At 39.6% G+C, this 15,042-nt stretch overlaps 1 protein-coding gene across 3 annotated transcripts; it reads left to right on the top strand.

The window, feature by feature from the left end:
• Nucleotides 1–123: 123 nt before the first annotated feature.
• On the top strand, nucleotides 124–14,778 carry LOC308084394 (secretagogin-like). 3 transcript variants are annotated; one of them, XM_080427041.1, is made up of 11 exons: nucleotides 124–285; nucleotides 540–607; nucleotides 2,912–3,004; nucleotides 5,867–5,956; nucleotides 7,454–7,510; nucleotides 8,712–8,789; nucleotides 10,457–10,512; nucleotides 10,761–10,806; nucleotides 11,506–11,565; nucleotides 13,109–13,177; nucleotides 14,009–14,778. In XM_080427041.1, exons 1-11 carry the CDS (start codon nucleotides 216–218, stop codon nucleotides 14,135–14,137), a joined length of 816 nt encoding a protein of 271 aa, XP_080283167.1. In that variant the 5' UTR covers nucleotides 124–215; the 3' UTR covers nucleotides 14,138–14,778. The 3 variants fall into 3 exon arrangements, with proteins under 3 accessions (XP_080283167.1, XP_080283168.1, XP_080283166.1); XM_080427042.1 differs by lacking the exon at nucleotides 2,912–3,004; XM_080427040.1 differs by lacking the exons at nucleotides 124–285; nucleotides 540–607; nucleotides 2,912–3,004 and adding an exon at nucleotides 5,574–5,762.
• The last annotated feature ends 264 nt before the right edge of the window (nucleotides 14,779–15,042 follow it).

Genomic DNA, 15,042 nt, shown 5'->3' with positions numbered 1-15,042 from the left:
CTCTCTCTCTCTCTCTCTCTCTCTCTCTCTCTCTCTCTCTCTCTCTCTCTCTCTCTCTCTCTCTCTCTCCATGGGGAGGGCTCAAACAAATACCTGACTGAACAGTGTGTAGTTTGTCACAGTTTGCCAGCATTGCCCTTACTCTAAGCACTCGTGGATCTATACTGTATATGAGTAACATTGTTATCCTGTAAGTAAAGCTTCTGCTTATTGAAATGGAGAGTGCTTTTGAAAACTTGGATGCAGCAGGTTTTTTGGAGATCTGGCAACACTTTGATGCAGATGGTAAGGACAGTTTATGACATGTATAATAGCATTTGTGTATATAAACATGATATAGATGCATTATTGTGAGGTTTTCATTCATAAACAGGTTTCATTGTTATACTTATTCCTTATGACCTTGTGCTAAAAAGCTTTAACAATCAGGACTTTGCATCCTGAACTGAGTTAGAATCAGTTTTGACTTGAGTACATAGGCCTACAGTATAACCAGACAATGAAAACAATATTAGTGAGTGAATATATTTTTTTGGCAGATAATGGCTACATTGAGGGCAAGGAGCTTGACGACTTTTTCCAATACATGATGAAGACAATGGGTCCGGTAAGCAGCATTATATAATATATATTATATAATAGTTTTATTAATAGAAAAACAACGTATCACGTTTATCAGTTGTAAATCACTTGTTTCTGGCATGTTGCTCCTTCTGTAGTGGAAAGCAGGCTACTGCAGTGTAATTCCTATTTGATGCATATAAAGATTGAGACATCATACAGTAGATGGATGCCACAACAGCAAACGTAAATCACATTGTATGTATAATAATGGACTGTAACAATAAATCAGAAATATGCTGATAATGTGAAAAGTACTACTTGTTATTAGTTGGCAGTTACTACTGCATAATCTGAAGCATTTCCACACTGATGTCTGCTGTAGGATGTAGGACATAACTATTTTTATATTGTGAAGTTGACACTGCCAGTGGTAAATCAGCATCTTTGTTTTAGGCTTGGCAGTTGGCACTATACACCAGTGGTTCTCAACCTTTTCAGGCCACGACCCCCCAAAATAATCATATTAGAAATGGACCCCCCCACCCTGACAAGCACTTGGAATTGTAGGCATTCAATTTTGTTTGACTCTGTTCCACGGATAAATATTGTGAAAATAGACGATCTACAAGCTCACAACGCCTCGCAAGTGTGAGCTTGTCGATCTGCTATTTTCACAATGTTAGCCTCTTTCTTATATTATTTACAATTTGGCCAATGTTTGACCAGTGTTTATTGTAGCCTATAGTTGGTTGACTACTTTTTATTTTTTTTCTTATTTTTGAGGTATTAAAAAGGTCCTTTAAATTGTCACTTCACTGTCATCTGGGGACCTCCCAAAAATCATGTGGGGTCCCAACCCACAGGTTGAGAAGCACTGCTATACACAGACTACTGGTTTCAATTATCTGAAGTGGATAGCTGAGCCCGAGCCTCACAAATCATGTCCAGCTCTCTGGATGGGTGGGGTGATATTAACAATGTTACATGCAACACAATTATGGCCCTCTGGTTTCTGTCAGACAAGGCAGATGGCAGACAGCCCTTCCACACACAACCGTCTGAAAAATAATGAACACGGTGATGTTTAAATCTGATGTCTCTTACAGTTATCAGTTTGGAAGTTACCTTATACTGAAACTGTATATACAGTGCACATGTATTAAAGTCATTGTTTGTGTGTGAGTGTTAATGTGAAAATGACTGTGAATTGTTGTGTTATTGGCCCCTGCACAAATAATGGGTGGGGAGTGGGGTGCAGATACAGTCGTGTGTGCATGTACACACACACACACACACACACACACACACACACACACACACACACACACACACACACACACACACACACACTGCAGATGACCTCAGACAGTTCTTCATTTGTATTGGCACCATCAATGACCACGGTTACTATAGATACAGTGACCACAGGTGCACATCTTTTTATTTATTGACCTACTTGAGTAAACATGACCTGCTCTGTATTTATCTCTTCATTAGCCACACCAGAATTAGACAATATATTCCACAGGCTTGGTTGACACCCCCTGTTCTCCGCAGGCACAGAGGAAAAGGAGTTCAGATATTTATTTATACTGTACTATGATACAGATCAGCTATATGAAAAAATCTTAACTACTTGACTTTCTCAAATCACAAATTAGATAAGTGATTAGATACATTTCATATTTGTTTCAAGATATGTTATTTCAACATGCATTCATTAGAGTCCGGTGATTAAATTATAGATGGTGTCTATTTGGAATGTGAACTTGTTTGTAGATCGCCTATTTTTGGTGGACAGATTTGGTGGGGGGGAAAAAGCAGGGGGCATAGACCCTTGGGGGGGACTCCATTCAACAACTCACATCAGTCCTCAGTTGTTAATCACTACTACTGACATCACTCGTTTCCCCTCAGCCAATGAGACCCAGCCACTCCTCATTTCTCTCACCTGTCTCTCATTAGCTCTCCTTCTGACCAACCAGCCAATCACGTTTGTCTTCAATTATTTTACTCCTCTTTTTCAGCTAACCCCAGCTCAGTGTTAATTCAACTTACCTTGAGTGAGTTCATAGCCTTCCCTTATGGTTCTGTCCATTATGGAGTTTTGTTGCTGAACTCTGTATTACCTGTTCTATTTGAAAATGGTGTATCTTAGCAGGGCTCTCATACAAACTGTTGCATCTGTACTTTATAGAAAAGCAGCTTGTTAGTTGCCTGCGATTTCTATTTTGTTATGAAGTGTTTTTTATTTTATTTTACAGTTATTCAAATATCTCATGTCTTACTGTTAATAAAAATAAGGAAACTAAAGTAACATGTTTATCTATTCTATTCCATGCCAAAGGAGAAGATAACAGAAGAGAGGGTCCAGAGACTGAAGCAGAGGTTCATGTCGGCCTATGATGTTACTGCTGACGGGAAATTACAGATTCATGAGGTATAGTGCAATGTGTATTACTGTATATACTCTAATATCACTTAAGTCCCTTGCAAATTCTCTTTCTGCATGCACAAGTGTGGTCTTTGCATATCTTTATGGGTTTTAGTCACAGATCATAATTTAAGATAGCGGTTATTGTGCAATGCTATCTTCCTGCCATGAACATCTGAAGAGGAAGCCTGAACACACAGTAATGTCAGTGAGACTTGGGTCATTCATTTAAATGCAACAGAAATGTTCATGTACTGGCTGGACCTTAACACCTAACTCATTATTGAATCTTGAAGAGCCTAATAACATCTGAGGACCTGATGAATCCTGGTGTTGTGCTGTGTAATTCAGTAGGGGTTTCTGTCCACCTGCTGCACCAAAGCTGGTGTACAAGTACAAATCTAAGGATCCTATTAAACCGTCCAAGGACATGACATTGCTCTCAAAGGGAAGTGAGTGTGAGTCAGCTCTTGGCTGAGTATACCCCTTAATGGCATCTACTTAATTAGGCCAGACTATTAATGCAATAAATTTCAGTTTCCAGTGGTGGAAAAATCAATACATGATTTGAAAAGCAATGAATGTCTGCTCTAAGTGCTACAGTATAGTTTGATGGCATATAGTGGCCTAATACGGTAAAAGCCCATTCACTTGAACTTGCCATGCCCACAGTTAAAGCTCTCAATGCAGCATTGGTACGAACATTATCAGGCTTCTCTGCAAACCACAGTATCCTGTGTGAAGAGTGATGTCTCAAATCAGCAGAGCTGTTACCCTGAGTGGCTTCTGTTGTCATGCCACTCAGCACTTCAGTTAGATTTGGATAATAATTTAGGCATGTCAATACTGAACTTATTCATAATGGATACTTGGAATTAAAGCAACATAGCAAGTAGTCATGTTGCCATTACTAGAATAGAATGCCAAGTCTATCAATAATGTATTATATTAATTAAATAATAGTAAAGTTAGACCTTTTGTACTATCAGGACTTGTTGGATTATTGGCTCTCCTTTCTAACTGGGAAGTCCTTTAAAATTTTTAAACAGATTTCTTGGCATCATGGTCTGAATATCCTCCCCATGTCTTATATACTTCGGCATTTGCTGCATTGCGCTGTGATCTTCTACTTCTCCTGCAGCAATGGTCATTGGCATTCTAGTGTGCTCATTGGTTGCGGTCCAGTTTAATCTGCTAATGCACGGCCAATATGATTAACAACAGAGAGTTTGTGGGGGATGCAGCTGACTACAGATGTTGAGTCATGCCAAGGGGAGCTGGTGTTTGTGCCGTATGGAACAACAGGTTCACAACATGCTGCATAACCTGCAAATGTATTGACTCAAATCATGTCTAACCTAAAAGGGGAAGAACATAGAACCACTTTACTGCTACTGTGATTGGACACATTTATGATACTCTCATTCTCAGTGGTGGAAAGTAACTAAATTAATTTACTGTGCTTAAGTTCAATTTTGAGGTACTTTTACTTTACTGGAGTATTTTCAATACTTTTACTTTTTACTCCACTATTATTTGAAAACTTTAGTTACTTTGTAGATTTGAATTATTATTACAAAACATACATTAACCACTTCAGTCCTATTTAAACATCTACAAGCTTGCGACGCTTTGTGAGCTTATACTGTAGCTCTGTGATTACCGGAACAGTGCTTCTACATTGCCTTATTGATGCTTTTACTAAAAACATTTTTTACTTCTTCCAACACTGGCTATGTCTAACCCACAAGGGGAAGAACAGATTGGACTGGAATAGAATGAAAGTTCACTTTACTGCTACTGTGGACAGACTGGACACATTTGTGATCCTCTCATTCCCCTCCTGTCTGTTCTCTGTTCCCTCTGAGACACATTCACATGCGTGCATGCACACACGCACAAACAGATGACAGTGCACAAAAGCTGAGAGCAGTGCTGAGTGAGAGGTGGGCTGTAACCTGTGGGCGATGGTGTATGCATTATACGTGTACGCTCGCATTTCCTTTTTTGCGCACTGTTTCCTGAACTCAAGCTTCACTCTAAACCCCATTTACACTACTGTGATGTTATAATGTAGCCTGGTAAACCCTCCCTCCGGAAATCTCATTTCCATTTGATTCCAGGAGTGAGTCTGGCATGAAGGCTTGTATGGGCGTTTCTAGCGCATTACCAAAAAAACGAGCCTATCAGCGTCGTCGCTCATCGTTCTGTGATTGACAGAAAAAGTTGGCCAATCAGGTGGCGAGTTCGAGTGAGCCCGAATGGACCCGAGTGCAGCCTGAGTGCAGCCGACCAAACACGAACGGCAGCCATTGTTTCTGCGGGCATTCTACTTTTTATTTTCGGTTTTAAAACGCTCTCAAACTTCTTTTTTTGAGGCACGGAATTTACTTATAAGATATCGTTTGGATAGAATTTAGTTGTTTAACTTCATATATGTGGTCAATTAATCATGAGCCTATTTAAAAATAAAAATTCAGAGAACCGGCAGGGGCGGGCAGTGACACGCATGTATCCGAATAAGGCAACCTATTTTGGGCATGGCATCTCAAAAGTCCTGTTGCGTCACATTACTCTGGAGGTGGTAAAAATGCACTGCAATTGGCTGAAGGGGAACAACGATCATTGGCTGAAGGGGTTGTCAGTCAACGGTATTACTCCCGCCCAACTCCAGCCCACAGCCACTATTGCAGAATGGGCGATCATGCCAGACTCACTCCTGGAATCAAATGGAAATGAGATTTCCGGAGGGAGGGTTTACCAGGCTAGTTATAATGATCAAACAAATCTATATTTAATAATAATAATATTAACCAACCACTGTTGACTGTCTGTGTTCTTATTCCTGCCCTCACACCTGGGTTCCAGTTCGCCAACATGATCCTTCCTGAGGATGAGAACTTCCTCTTAATTTTCCGTAGAGAGGCTCCTCTGAACAACAGTGTCGACTTCATGAAGGTGAGAGGTCAAAGTTTATTTTAAGAGATAAATTATTTTAGTATAGTATAAAAGGTATACAGTATAAAAGGTATACTGTATACAGAACTGAGAACCTTCAAATCTATGGCACATGCTATTCGATTTTTTTGTTGTTGTCGTTTAATCAGTTAAATGGTTTATCAGTTTATATTGCACAAATATTGAACTAGAAGCCTGATGACAGATTGAAATGAAACGGTTCAACTGTACATTCATTCAAGCAATATCTTATCTTATTACAACACTAGAGGCTTTTATCCTTAATGGAAAATTTGTAAAAACAAGTTATCTTATATGCCTCCACACAGCACTTCCCCAAATCTTTAAGTCTGAAGATTTGTGTTATCAGTCAAGCAATCCTCGTATTGTAGTTGCAATATAACAAACATTATATCTCATTGCTACATGTGACAGTGGCTGAATAATATATTTATATTACCTAAGTAAAAGTACAATAGGTCTGTAATTTGATCAACAATAAGAACATTCCACTCAACTCTTCCTGCCCAGTCAGTCCAACTTGTCAGGCAACAGTGCTGACATTTCCTCTGTTGCTGCTTCCTTGTTCTCAAAGACACTGGAGAGGACCATGACATCATGTTGCAGACAGTCATTTAAATAAAGGACCGGTTTTGCAAAACGGCTGGGAACTTAAGGACATTTCTGCCATACAGTTTTCGGTGTCTCAATTCAAGCACTTCACTGTCGTCTCACTTCTCCTTTAACCCATTAAGCATAGCATCTGTGTCTCATATATATATATATATATATATATATAGCGCAATATACGTTTTTTCAGAAAACTTTGTAATTCGAAGGCATTTCGTGGCTGTCGGGCAGAAACCTCTTATCTCCATATTCTAACTTTCATAACATTCATTTTTCATAAATTAATGCCCTGCTTGATCACACTACAGCGTCAAACAGCCTCGAAACACGGCGCGCTTTGAGCTTGTAGATGCTACTTTTGATGCTTTTGAATCCTTAAAAGTAACAGGTTTTGGACATGCAGTGTATGAGGATTCCACCCGACAAGAGATGATTTGTAGAATCGGCCTCGGGTCTTAATGGGTTAAGCCAATGAGCCCTATTGAAAGGTTTCAACAATAGCCGATCTACAAGCTCACTGTGTTGCGACGTATTGTGAGCTGAATGTGTGAGTCTCCTCTCACTTTCTGAGTTGTCTTGATGCACTAAATGCAGTTTTACCACATCTAATGAGAAATCCCACCAACATACACATTCTCACTCCATACTGTACAGTTGACACAGTCTAACACAAAAGCTTCTGTAGAGAACAAAGTGGTTCAATGGCCATAGTCGTGAAGTAATCTCTTCTGGTGATATACAGTATGAGCTCAATTATTAATAATGAACGCAAATGAGTCCTTGTTATTGCATTGTTTTTTATTAAAGCGTAATTATGTTTCATGTAAACATGGTCACTTATTGTTTATCCTCTCCTGCTGACCATAGATATGGAGGAAGTACGACATTGACTGCAGCGGCTACATATCAGCTCAGGAACTGAAGGTAAGGTTTTAAGAGCACACACATCAAACCATGTTGGTTTTGAAAGCATTTGGGGACAATTCACTGACTTACTTTCATTCATTCCATATTCCCTTACCCGCGATCCACAGGGAAGCCACACCTTAGCCATAACCGAGCTAGCCCTTAACCCTAACAGAGGCATGGCTATTGGGCTAACCTTAAACACAACCTAAACCTTATAAAATTGCTGTAAATTCTAATCTGGGACACCAATTTTGTCCCCAATTAGACGTGTCCCCAATCAACTGGTTTGATGTCCAAAATACACACACAAAGGCATGTAAGACTGTCATAATACCACACTAGATTAAAGATTTCACATTGTTAGCATTTAATCCCAACCCATTGTACACGTCACAAATACGATTAAATTCAACCTTCAAAATTTTAAACAAATTAGACGCTTCCTGACAGTTGGAGCTGCCAGATCGTATCTTCACTGTATGATCCTATGACACATTGAATACTGTTTCACAAACTGGTCTTGCACAGGCGTGACTATTCTCAAACCCATAGAACAGCTCTACAAGAATGCGCTCAAAGTGTTTGACAGGAAGCCTCACTCATATCATCATTGTAACATCCTCTGGAGGCATTTCTTTTTTAACTTTGATAAATTTTCAAACCGGTTGGGGTCATACACAAGACCCTACATGGTCTGTGCCCGCCCCCCCTAAGTGAATTCATTAAACGGAAGCCTGATAGGGGAATCGGCACCAGAGCAACCACTCGGAGATTGCGAAGTGCCGCACCGGCAAACAACATTCGGTCAAAATGTTCTCTCAATACAGGGTTGTGTAGCATGGAATGGCCTTCCTCTGCGTACAAGGGATTGTGCTACATTTCCATCTTTTAAATTCAATCTGAAAAGATGGTTGCTTGAAAACCAAAGCTGCAACCATTTGTGCTCTTGTTTAGGTTTATTTTTATGCTGTGTTCCCTATGTAATGTTATGTAAATGTATTCCACTGTTCGTCTGTCTGTTTTCTGATTTTATGTTTCTTGTGAGGACTGCGGATGAAAACTAGCGTCTTTGCTAAATCCGGTGTATTTACGTCCATGTATATGAATTGTCCTGTCCAAATAAACAAATAAAGTAAAAAGTAAGTAGAATTATTATTTTTGGGCTACTCGACACAATTCTTAATCTACATGAACTCTTATCTCTCTTCTCTCCCAGTCTTTTCTGACAGACCTGTTTCAGCAGCAGGACAAGGACGTATCCTCAGACAAACTAGAAGAGTACACTGATGCCATGGTATTAATAGTTTACCCATATGGGTCCATTTCTACACAAGTAAAAGTAACAGGATTTACAGTATGTGGCAACATGAGCTTGGGATGTGTTCTCATCTGATTTGAATGATACTGTACCATCAGGGTTTACTAATGTTAAAAACGTACTATATTTTTTATATATATATATATATATATATATTATTTTTTTTACATTTTTTTTTTTTAATTTACAACTCCCCCAAAAAATATATAACATATTTTGATAGAACTAGAGATTTCTAATCTCTCAAGACAGATTCAGAGCTCCGCCGCTGACTCTGTCGGCAACTCCCGTTACGTGTAGAGTTGTTAGTAGGAATGTAAACAGACACACCACCGGAAGTGGAGAGCTAAAGGAGAGTGAACGGCAAACATTCGCTCTCTACACGTGGAAGCGGGCGGTGCCCCTAGAGGCAAATTCAACTGGGAAACGTTTTTCTTTTTTTTGACGATGGGTTACCACTTCCCAGATTGGGAGATTTCTAACACACAGGGAAGCCACGCTGTTATCAGACCCTGTTGTTATATAATATAGCAATTGATTTATTACTATTAAACGTATATGTAACTTGATACCATGACAAAATAGGGTCATTCCGCTATGGTTACTGAAATAGACGTTAATGATGACCACACTCCTCACTGCAAGGACTTACTGCCAACAGTGTGCACTGAGATGAATAATAGCATCATCAACTTAATGCAGACATGTACCTCCTGACAGCTTCAAATGGACTAGATCATACAATTGATTGCCTCCTCATTGTAGCCAGACATGTAATGATTTAACCAATTCCACTTAACACTATAGGGCCATGGTGATATACAACGTAATGCACTATTAGATCATGCTACAGTCTTTTCAGTAGGGATGGAAATATTTTTTCTCTAATTGTCCCGCACCAAATGTTTTTGAAGCAACTGAGATCTAACAGGAGTCTATTTAACCCACTTAAACCCTACATACTTTGTTGTACATCAATAGCGAAATAGACGATCTACAAGCTAATGTCGCAGCACGTCACATTGTGAGCTTGTAGATCTTCTATTTCTGCAGAATGTTCTCTTATTTTTGCCAAATATTCACCTGTTTTCACTGAATGTTTGCCTATGAGAGATGTCAGGTTTAATGTGGTTAATGTTAGTACCGGTATGTGTCTGACTCCGATATCTTGCAGCCCTTTTGTCCAACGCTATTTACACTTCTGTTGTTGGGCAGAATTCATATGACAGTGCTACACACACCACATGGTTCAGTCAAATTATATGAATTATGTCATTTCTAATGGCTGATGCTACTTTTTGACACAGCTGACAAATCAGAGCTGCATTCTATCACTTTTCTCCAAGACTGGTGTGACTCTGCCAGTGTCACTTACTGTAACATTGATTGGGCTGTTCCTACTCTGTAGACTGCACCCATATTTCATTTGAAATACAATTGCTCCATCTCAAGACGGCTACAGTAAAGGCAATGTCACACTGTTATGTACCAGCTCGTCACCTCTATCACACACACACACACACACACACACAGGCCTGGCTTCTTACTTTCTCATCTTCAATTGACTATGATTTACAGTACAAACTGCTTCACTTCTTGACATTCTATTTCTATCAACTATTAAACATATCCCGTTCTTGCAGATGAAAATCTTTGACAAAAGCAAGGATGGTCGCTTGGATTTGAATGACATGGCCAGGTATTTATTTTTCTGTCATTTGCCAATCTTCCATAAAGATATTTGGTATTTTGATATTTCATATCATAAAGTCACATGGTGTTCTGAGTAATGTAGATAATAGACAATGATTTAATTAATCTGACAAAGCATGTACACATGACATACTACCCCAAACAGGAGGCAGGTTAGTTGAGTTTACAGTCTCCATCCAAATGTGCATCATGAAGAGTTACTGTATGTTACAGTGTGTATTTCTCCTCCATTAGAATCTTAGCTCTACCAGAGAATTTCCTGCTTTCATTCCAATTGGATGTGAGTACTGTTCTCATCTAGTTTTTGGAGATTACTTCATTGTTAAAGGGATATTTCACTTTAAAAAGTCTACTCAGGCTTTTGTGAGCTCCCCAGACAGTTTTTAAGTTGCTTGATTCAGTATTTAGATATTTGATATTCATTTTATCAGACACTCCCCTTTCCTATACAAACCCATTATAACTTCAAACTCCATTTTTAACACGTTAGATTCATCAAAAACACCCGTCCTTGGTTCTGGTGACTCATCCTGCCCTCCTAATACGTGAGGGGGCCGTGTTTTTTCAAAAACGTTTTGTATAAAAAAACAAAAAATGAACAAAGTAATTGAAAAAAACACGGTCTCCTCACGTATTAGAAGGACAATATCAATCACCAGAACCAAGGACGGTGTTTTAGATGAATCTAACGTGGTTAAAATGGAGTTACAATGGGTTTGTATAGGAAGGGGGCGTGTCTGATAAATGAATATCAAATATCTAAATACTGAATCAACTCAAATCAAAGCAACTTAAAAACTGTCCGGGGTGCTCCTAAAAGCCAGAGTAGACGATAAAATTACCCAAATTTGTTTTGAAAATCATAGAATTATCTTTAAATTTGAACAGTTTTTCATTTCCTTGACGATCTGACATCTCTCCTTTTTTAATGTACTTTCCCTCTCCTCTCCTACTCTTTTGTTTTTGTCTGCTCCTCAAGGCCGGCAGTAAAGCGGAGAGGAAGAGAGACTTTGAGAAGATCTTTGCTCACTATGATGTTGTAAGTATAGCACTTGGAGGTAAATGTGATATACAGTAACATCAAAAGGGGATTTGTAGCGATCCCCAAGGGGAGGTTAGCAGTAGATTGCTCAAAGTGAGTGCACAGGGAAGCAGTTGGAGGGGCATTTAACCAGGTGACACAGTCTGGAGGAGCCGAGGATTGAATCGGGGAGCTTTTGATTCCCAGACGGCCACGCTACCTCCTGAGCTACTGCCACCCTAAGTAGACTGATCGCCACTATGTATTTCCTGATTTTGGTACAAGGACTGATTCCCAAATCTACTGTTCCATCTCATATTTGAGTCTTAATTCATTTCCAAATTGGTCACAATAATGTTTTTTAGCTAGCCCTTAGTATTAGAGCTGCGGAGAAGCACTCCCATTCTCTCCTGTTGAAAAGTCCATGAGTAAAGCCCATGAGTAGCATTACTATATCGTACATGTAGCTCCCAGGTGTGAATATTTTTTTTTTTGTTTATTACAAGGTCCAAAAGTAAGACCACATACTAATTATTTTCAGTGCTTGCATGCATCTTGCCTGGTTTTGTGTGTGTGCTTGCGAACAAATGAGTGGGGCCTCAAAAGAAACTATCTGGCCAATTAGATGTAATGTGAGTGCCATTTAGGTTGTCACGCCTCTCTTAGAGATAATCTCCTCATATTTATTCAACTACCACCTCTATACTAAATGCCTAAATTGTGTAATTGTAAATCGGATGGTTCTGAATTAGAATCACTGTATCCTGTATCCTTATAGTCATCATATTGCCTGCTTAAAGCTATTGGTGTTACTAGAGAACAGTCTCTCTGTAATTCTTTTAATAAAATACACAAAAAGCAGGATATGTAGTTGGCGCAGGGGTCAACTACCTGCCGAGCACACTGGAGACTAAGGTTTGACTCCTCACTCTCTGGCTTACTGGGTGCTCCACCGAACAAAAGATTTTGGCCATGTTCGCACATGGGAAGCTAGCAGGTGAGGGCGATCTCTTTCGCTGCACTAGTGCCTCTTTGGTTTGTCGAGCGCCTGCTCAGTAGGGCTTGGAACTGGGAGGGATAACGTGTTCCTCACATGTATTACCTCTCTGGTGGAACTCAGTCACAGGCCTGTTCAACTGTGGTAACTCTGGGATGTGTTATGGATCCCACCAACGTTATGGGATAGACCCGCCTTAGCTGTGTCTGAATGGCTCCCTGGCAGGCATAGTTTTACTGAGGTTAAGGTTAGGTTTAGGCATAGTTGCAAAAACAAGAACTGTCAATCGCAGCGACTACTGACCAATCACAGTGGGGCTCCCTAGAAAAGCGGTGGTATCCATAAGCATGCCCCTGGGACCCAAGGCAAGAAAGACATTTAATTTGGGATCCAACTGAACACTTATACATACACTGGATCTTATCCCTCTGAGCAGGTAATGGAGTAGCGTTGCACAGGTTTAAAACATTTCACCTGCAAGGGGATCATTCATATTAAAACGTCTCCGTAGATAATTAGGTTTAAGCAGTAATTTTTTTTTTCTTTCTTCCTTTCTTGTTTCAGAGTAAAACGGGAGCACTGGAGGGTCCTGAGGTGGATGGCTTCGTAAAAGACATGATGGAGTTGGCCAGGGTACAGCATTGCTATATCATTCTTTGATCCTACCTAATCTTTGGAAAAGTATGGTCTGAGTAGAGCTTCTACACCAGTGGTTTACCAACCTTTTCTGATCCACATGAAAAACTCGAAAGCATTCGCGGCCCACCCGTCTGCCGCATGCATTTTCAGAGCAGTTTATTTTAATGATCAATCGATTGTGTTTCAGCTTGGATCAATGGAAGTAATGTAGTATACTTTAAGTTCCAATTTCAGTATCACAATGAAAATTAAGGATTTAAAGAAATGTCATGTTTTTGTTTTTTTTTACATTAAAATCTTAGTGTTTTGCCAAATTTGGGGGCCACTTACAATATCCTCAATGGCCAGGGGGGTCCCGACTCCCCAGCAAAATGTGTTAATATAGCATCGCAATCATTTTAACCACTTTATAAATTTTTTGGGGGCTTTTCAAAAATAGCAGATATACAAGCGTCACTTTGTGCCATGCTGCAAGCTTGTACATCTGCTACTTTGAAGATTTTGAATAATCTTAGATTTTTTTTTCTCTTCTAGGGGTCCCTGGCACACCTGGGGGGGATGGGTGGGTGTGGTCCGTGGCCAAATGGATATCAATTTGGGAGTCCTTGACATGACAAAGTTTGAGAAACACTGGCGTAGAGGGCAAAAAGGAGGGGGCATAGTATAGACCCTTGGGGGGACAAAATATAGGGTTTAAGTTGGTTAAAGTTGGTTTGGTGCTAATTATATGCTGCGCCACTTAATCTCCCCTCTGACCCCAGCTTCATATTTCAAACAATTTACAGGAAATATTCAACACACTAAAAGAACCCTCTCTCTCTCCAGCCCAGTATCACAGGTCCTGAGTTGGATAAGCTGCGAAAAGTTCTGCTGGGTCATTGTGATGTCAACAAAGACGGAAAGATCCAGAAAAATGAGCTAGCCCTGTGCCTGGGAGTCAAGCCTAACCCTTAATTACAGAAATGTATCTCACTGTAATAAAACCCTCCACACCGTGAATATACATCTGATGTACAGACAGTAGCCTCAGTCATTAGTTGAAGTATTTTTTTGTTTGTTTGGAAGGGTACTGTAGTTTCGTGACCTACTGTATTGGCTCACAGTTAATACTGGCTGAGTGGCTGTTGAAAATAATTTTTACAAACATGATTGTATACAATATATTAAATAAATAACCGTGGAATTGAAATCTCCCCCCCCCCCCCCCTTATCTGGTTATGGTGAGACTCCCTTCCCAAAAGACTATTGACTGTGCATCTCTTTACATGTATGACTATAAAACAGGTGATTTTTCTTGTGCATGTTCTAAGCAGGAAAAGAAACTAATGAGAGGAATGTTCTAGATTTACATTACATATATGCAAGTGTACTGGTGTAACTATTCTATTGCCATTGTAGTGTAGCACTGGCCATATTCACCATTTTGCTCTTAGATCATACCGTGGGTGGGGGTTCCCACACCCAAGTATGATGTGAATATGTTCAATTAGCCTACAGAACTTTGGAAACTTGACTGCATATCTGGGACAGCTGAAGTACAGTATGGTGTTTGTCAATATGAAACTGTTGAGAAATAAAATAAAGAGTGACAAGTGCCTATTTAGGTCTTTCTTCCTTATGGCAAATGCATGATACCTAAAATAACCTTCACTTTTATATATAGTTATTTCAAAGTAGTGGTATTGGACAGTGGTGCACTGTCCAAACAATATTGTTTTGGAAGAAATTTTAAAGAATTTGTCAGAATTTACTGAAAGGATAGTCCCTTGAGAGGTAGCATCTCATTTTTTAGGGAGTTCCATAGACTAAAATAACAATCACCAGGAAAGATGAGATCTAATGCTCTCTTTGGGAAAAGA

The sequence above is a fragment of the Gymnoscopelus braueri genome, assembly GCF_963280865.1.
Source record: "Gymnoscopelus braueri genome assembly, chromosome: 4".
Classification (NCBI taxonomy): domain Eukaryota; kingdom Metazoa; phylum Chordata; class Actinopteri; order Myctophiformes; family Myctophidae; genus Gymnoscopelus; species Gymnoscopelus braueri.
Note: the sequence above shows the minus strand (reverse complement) of the source record. Positions and strands in the feature narration are given on the sequence as shown.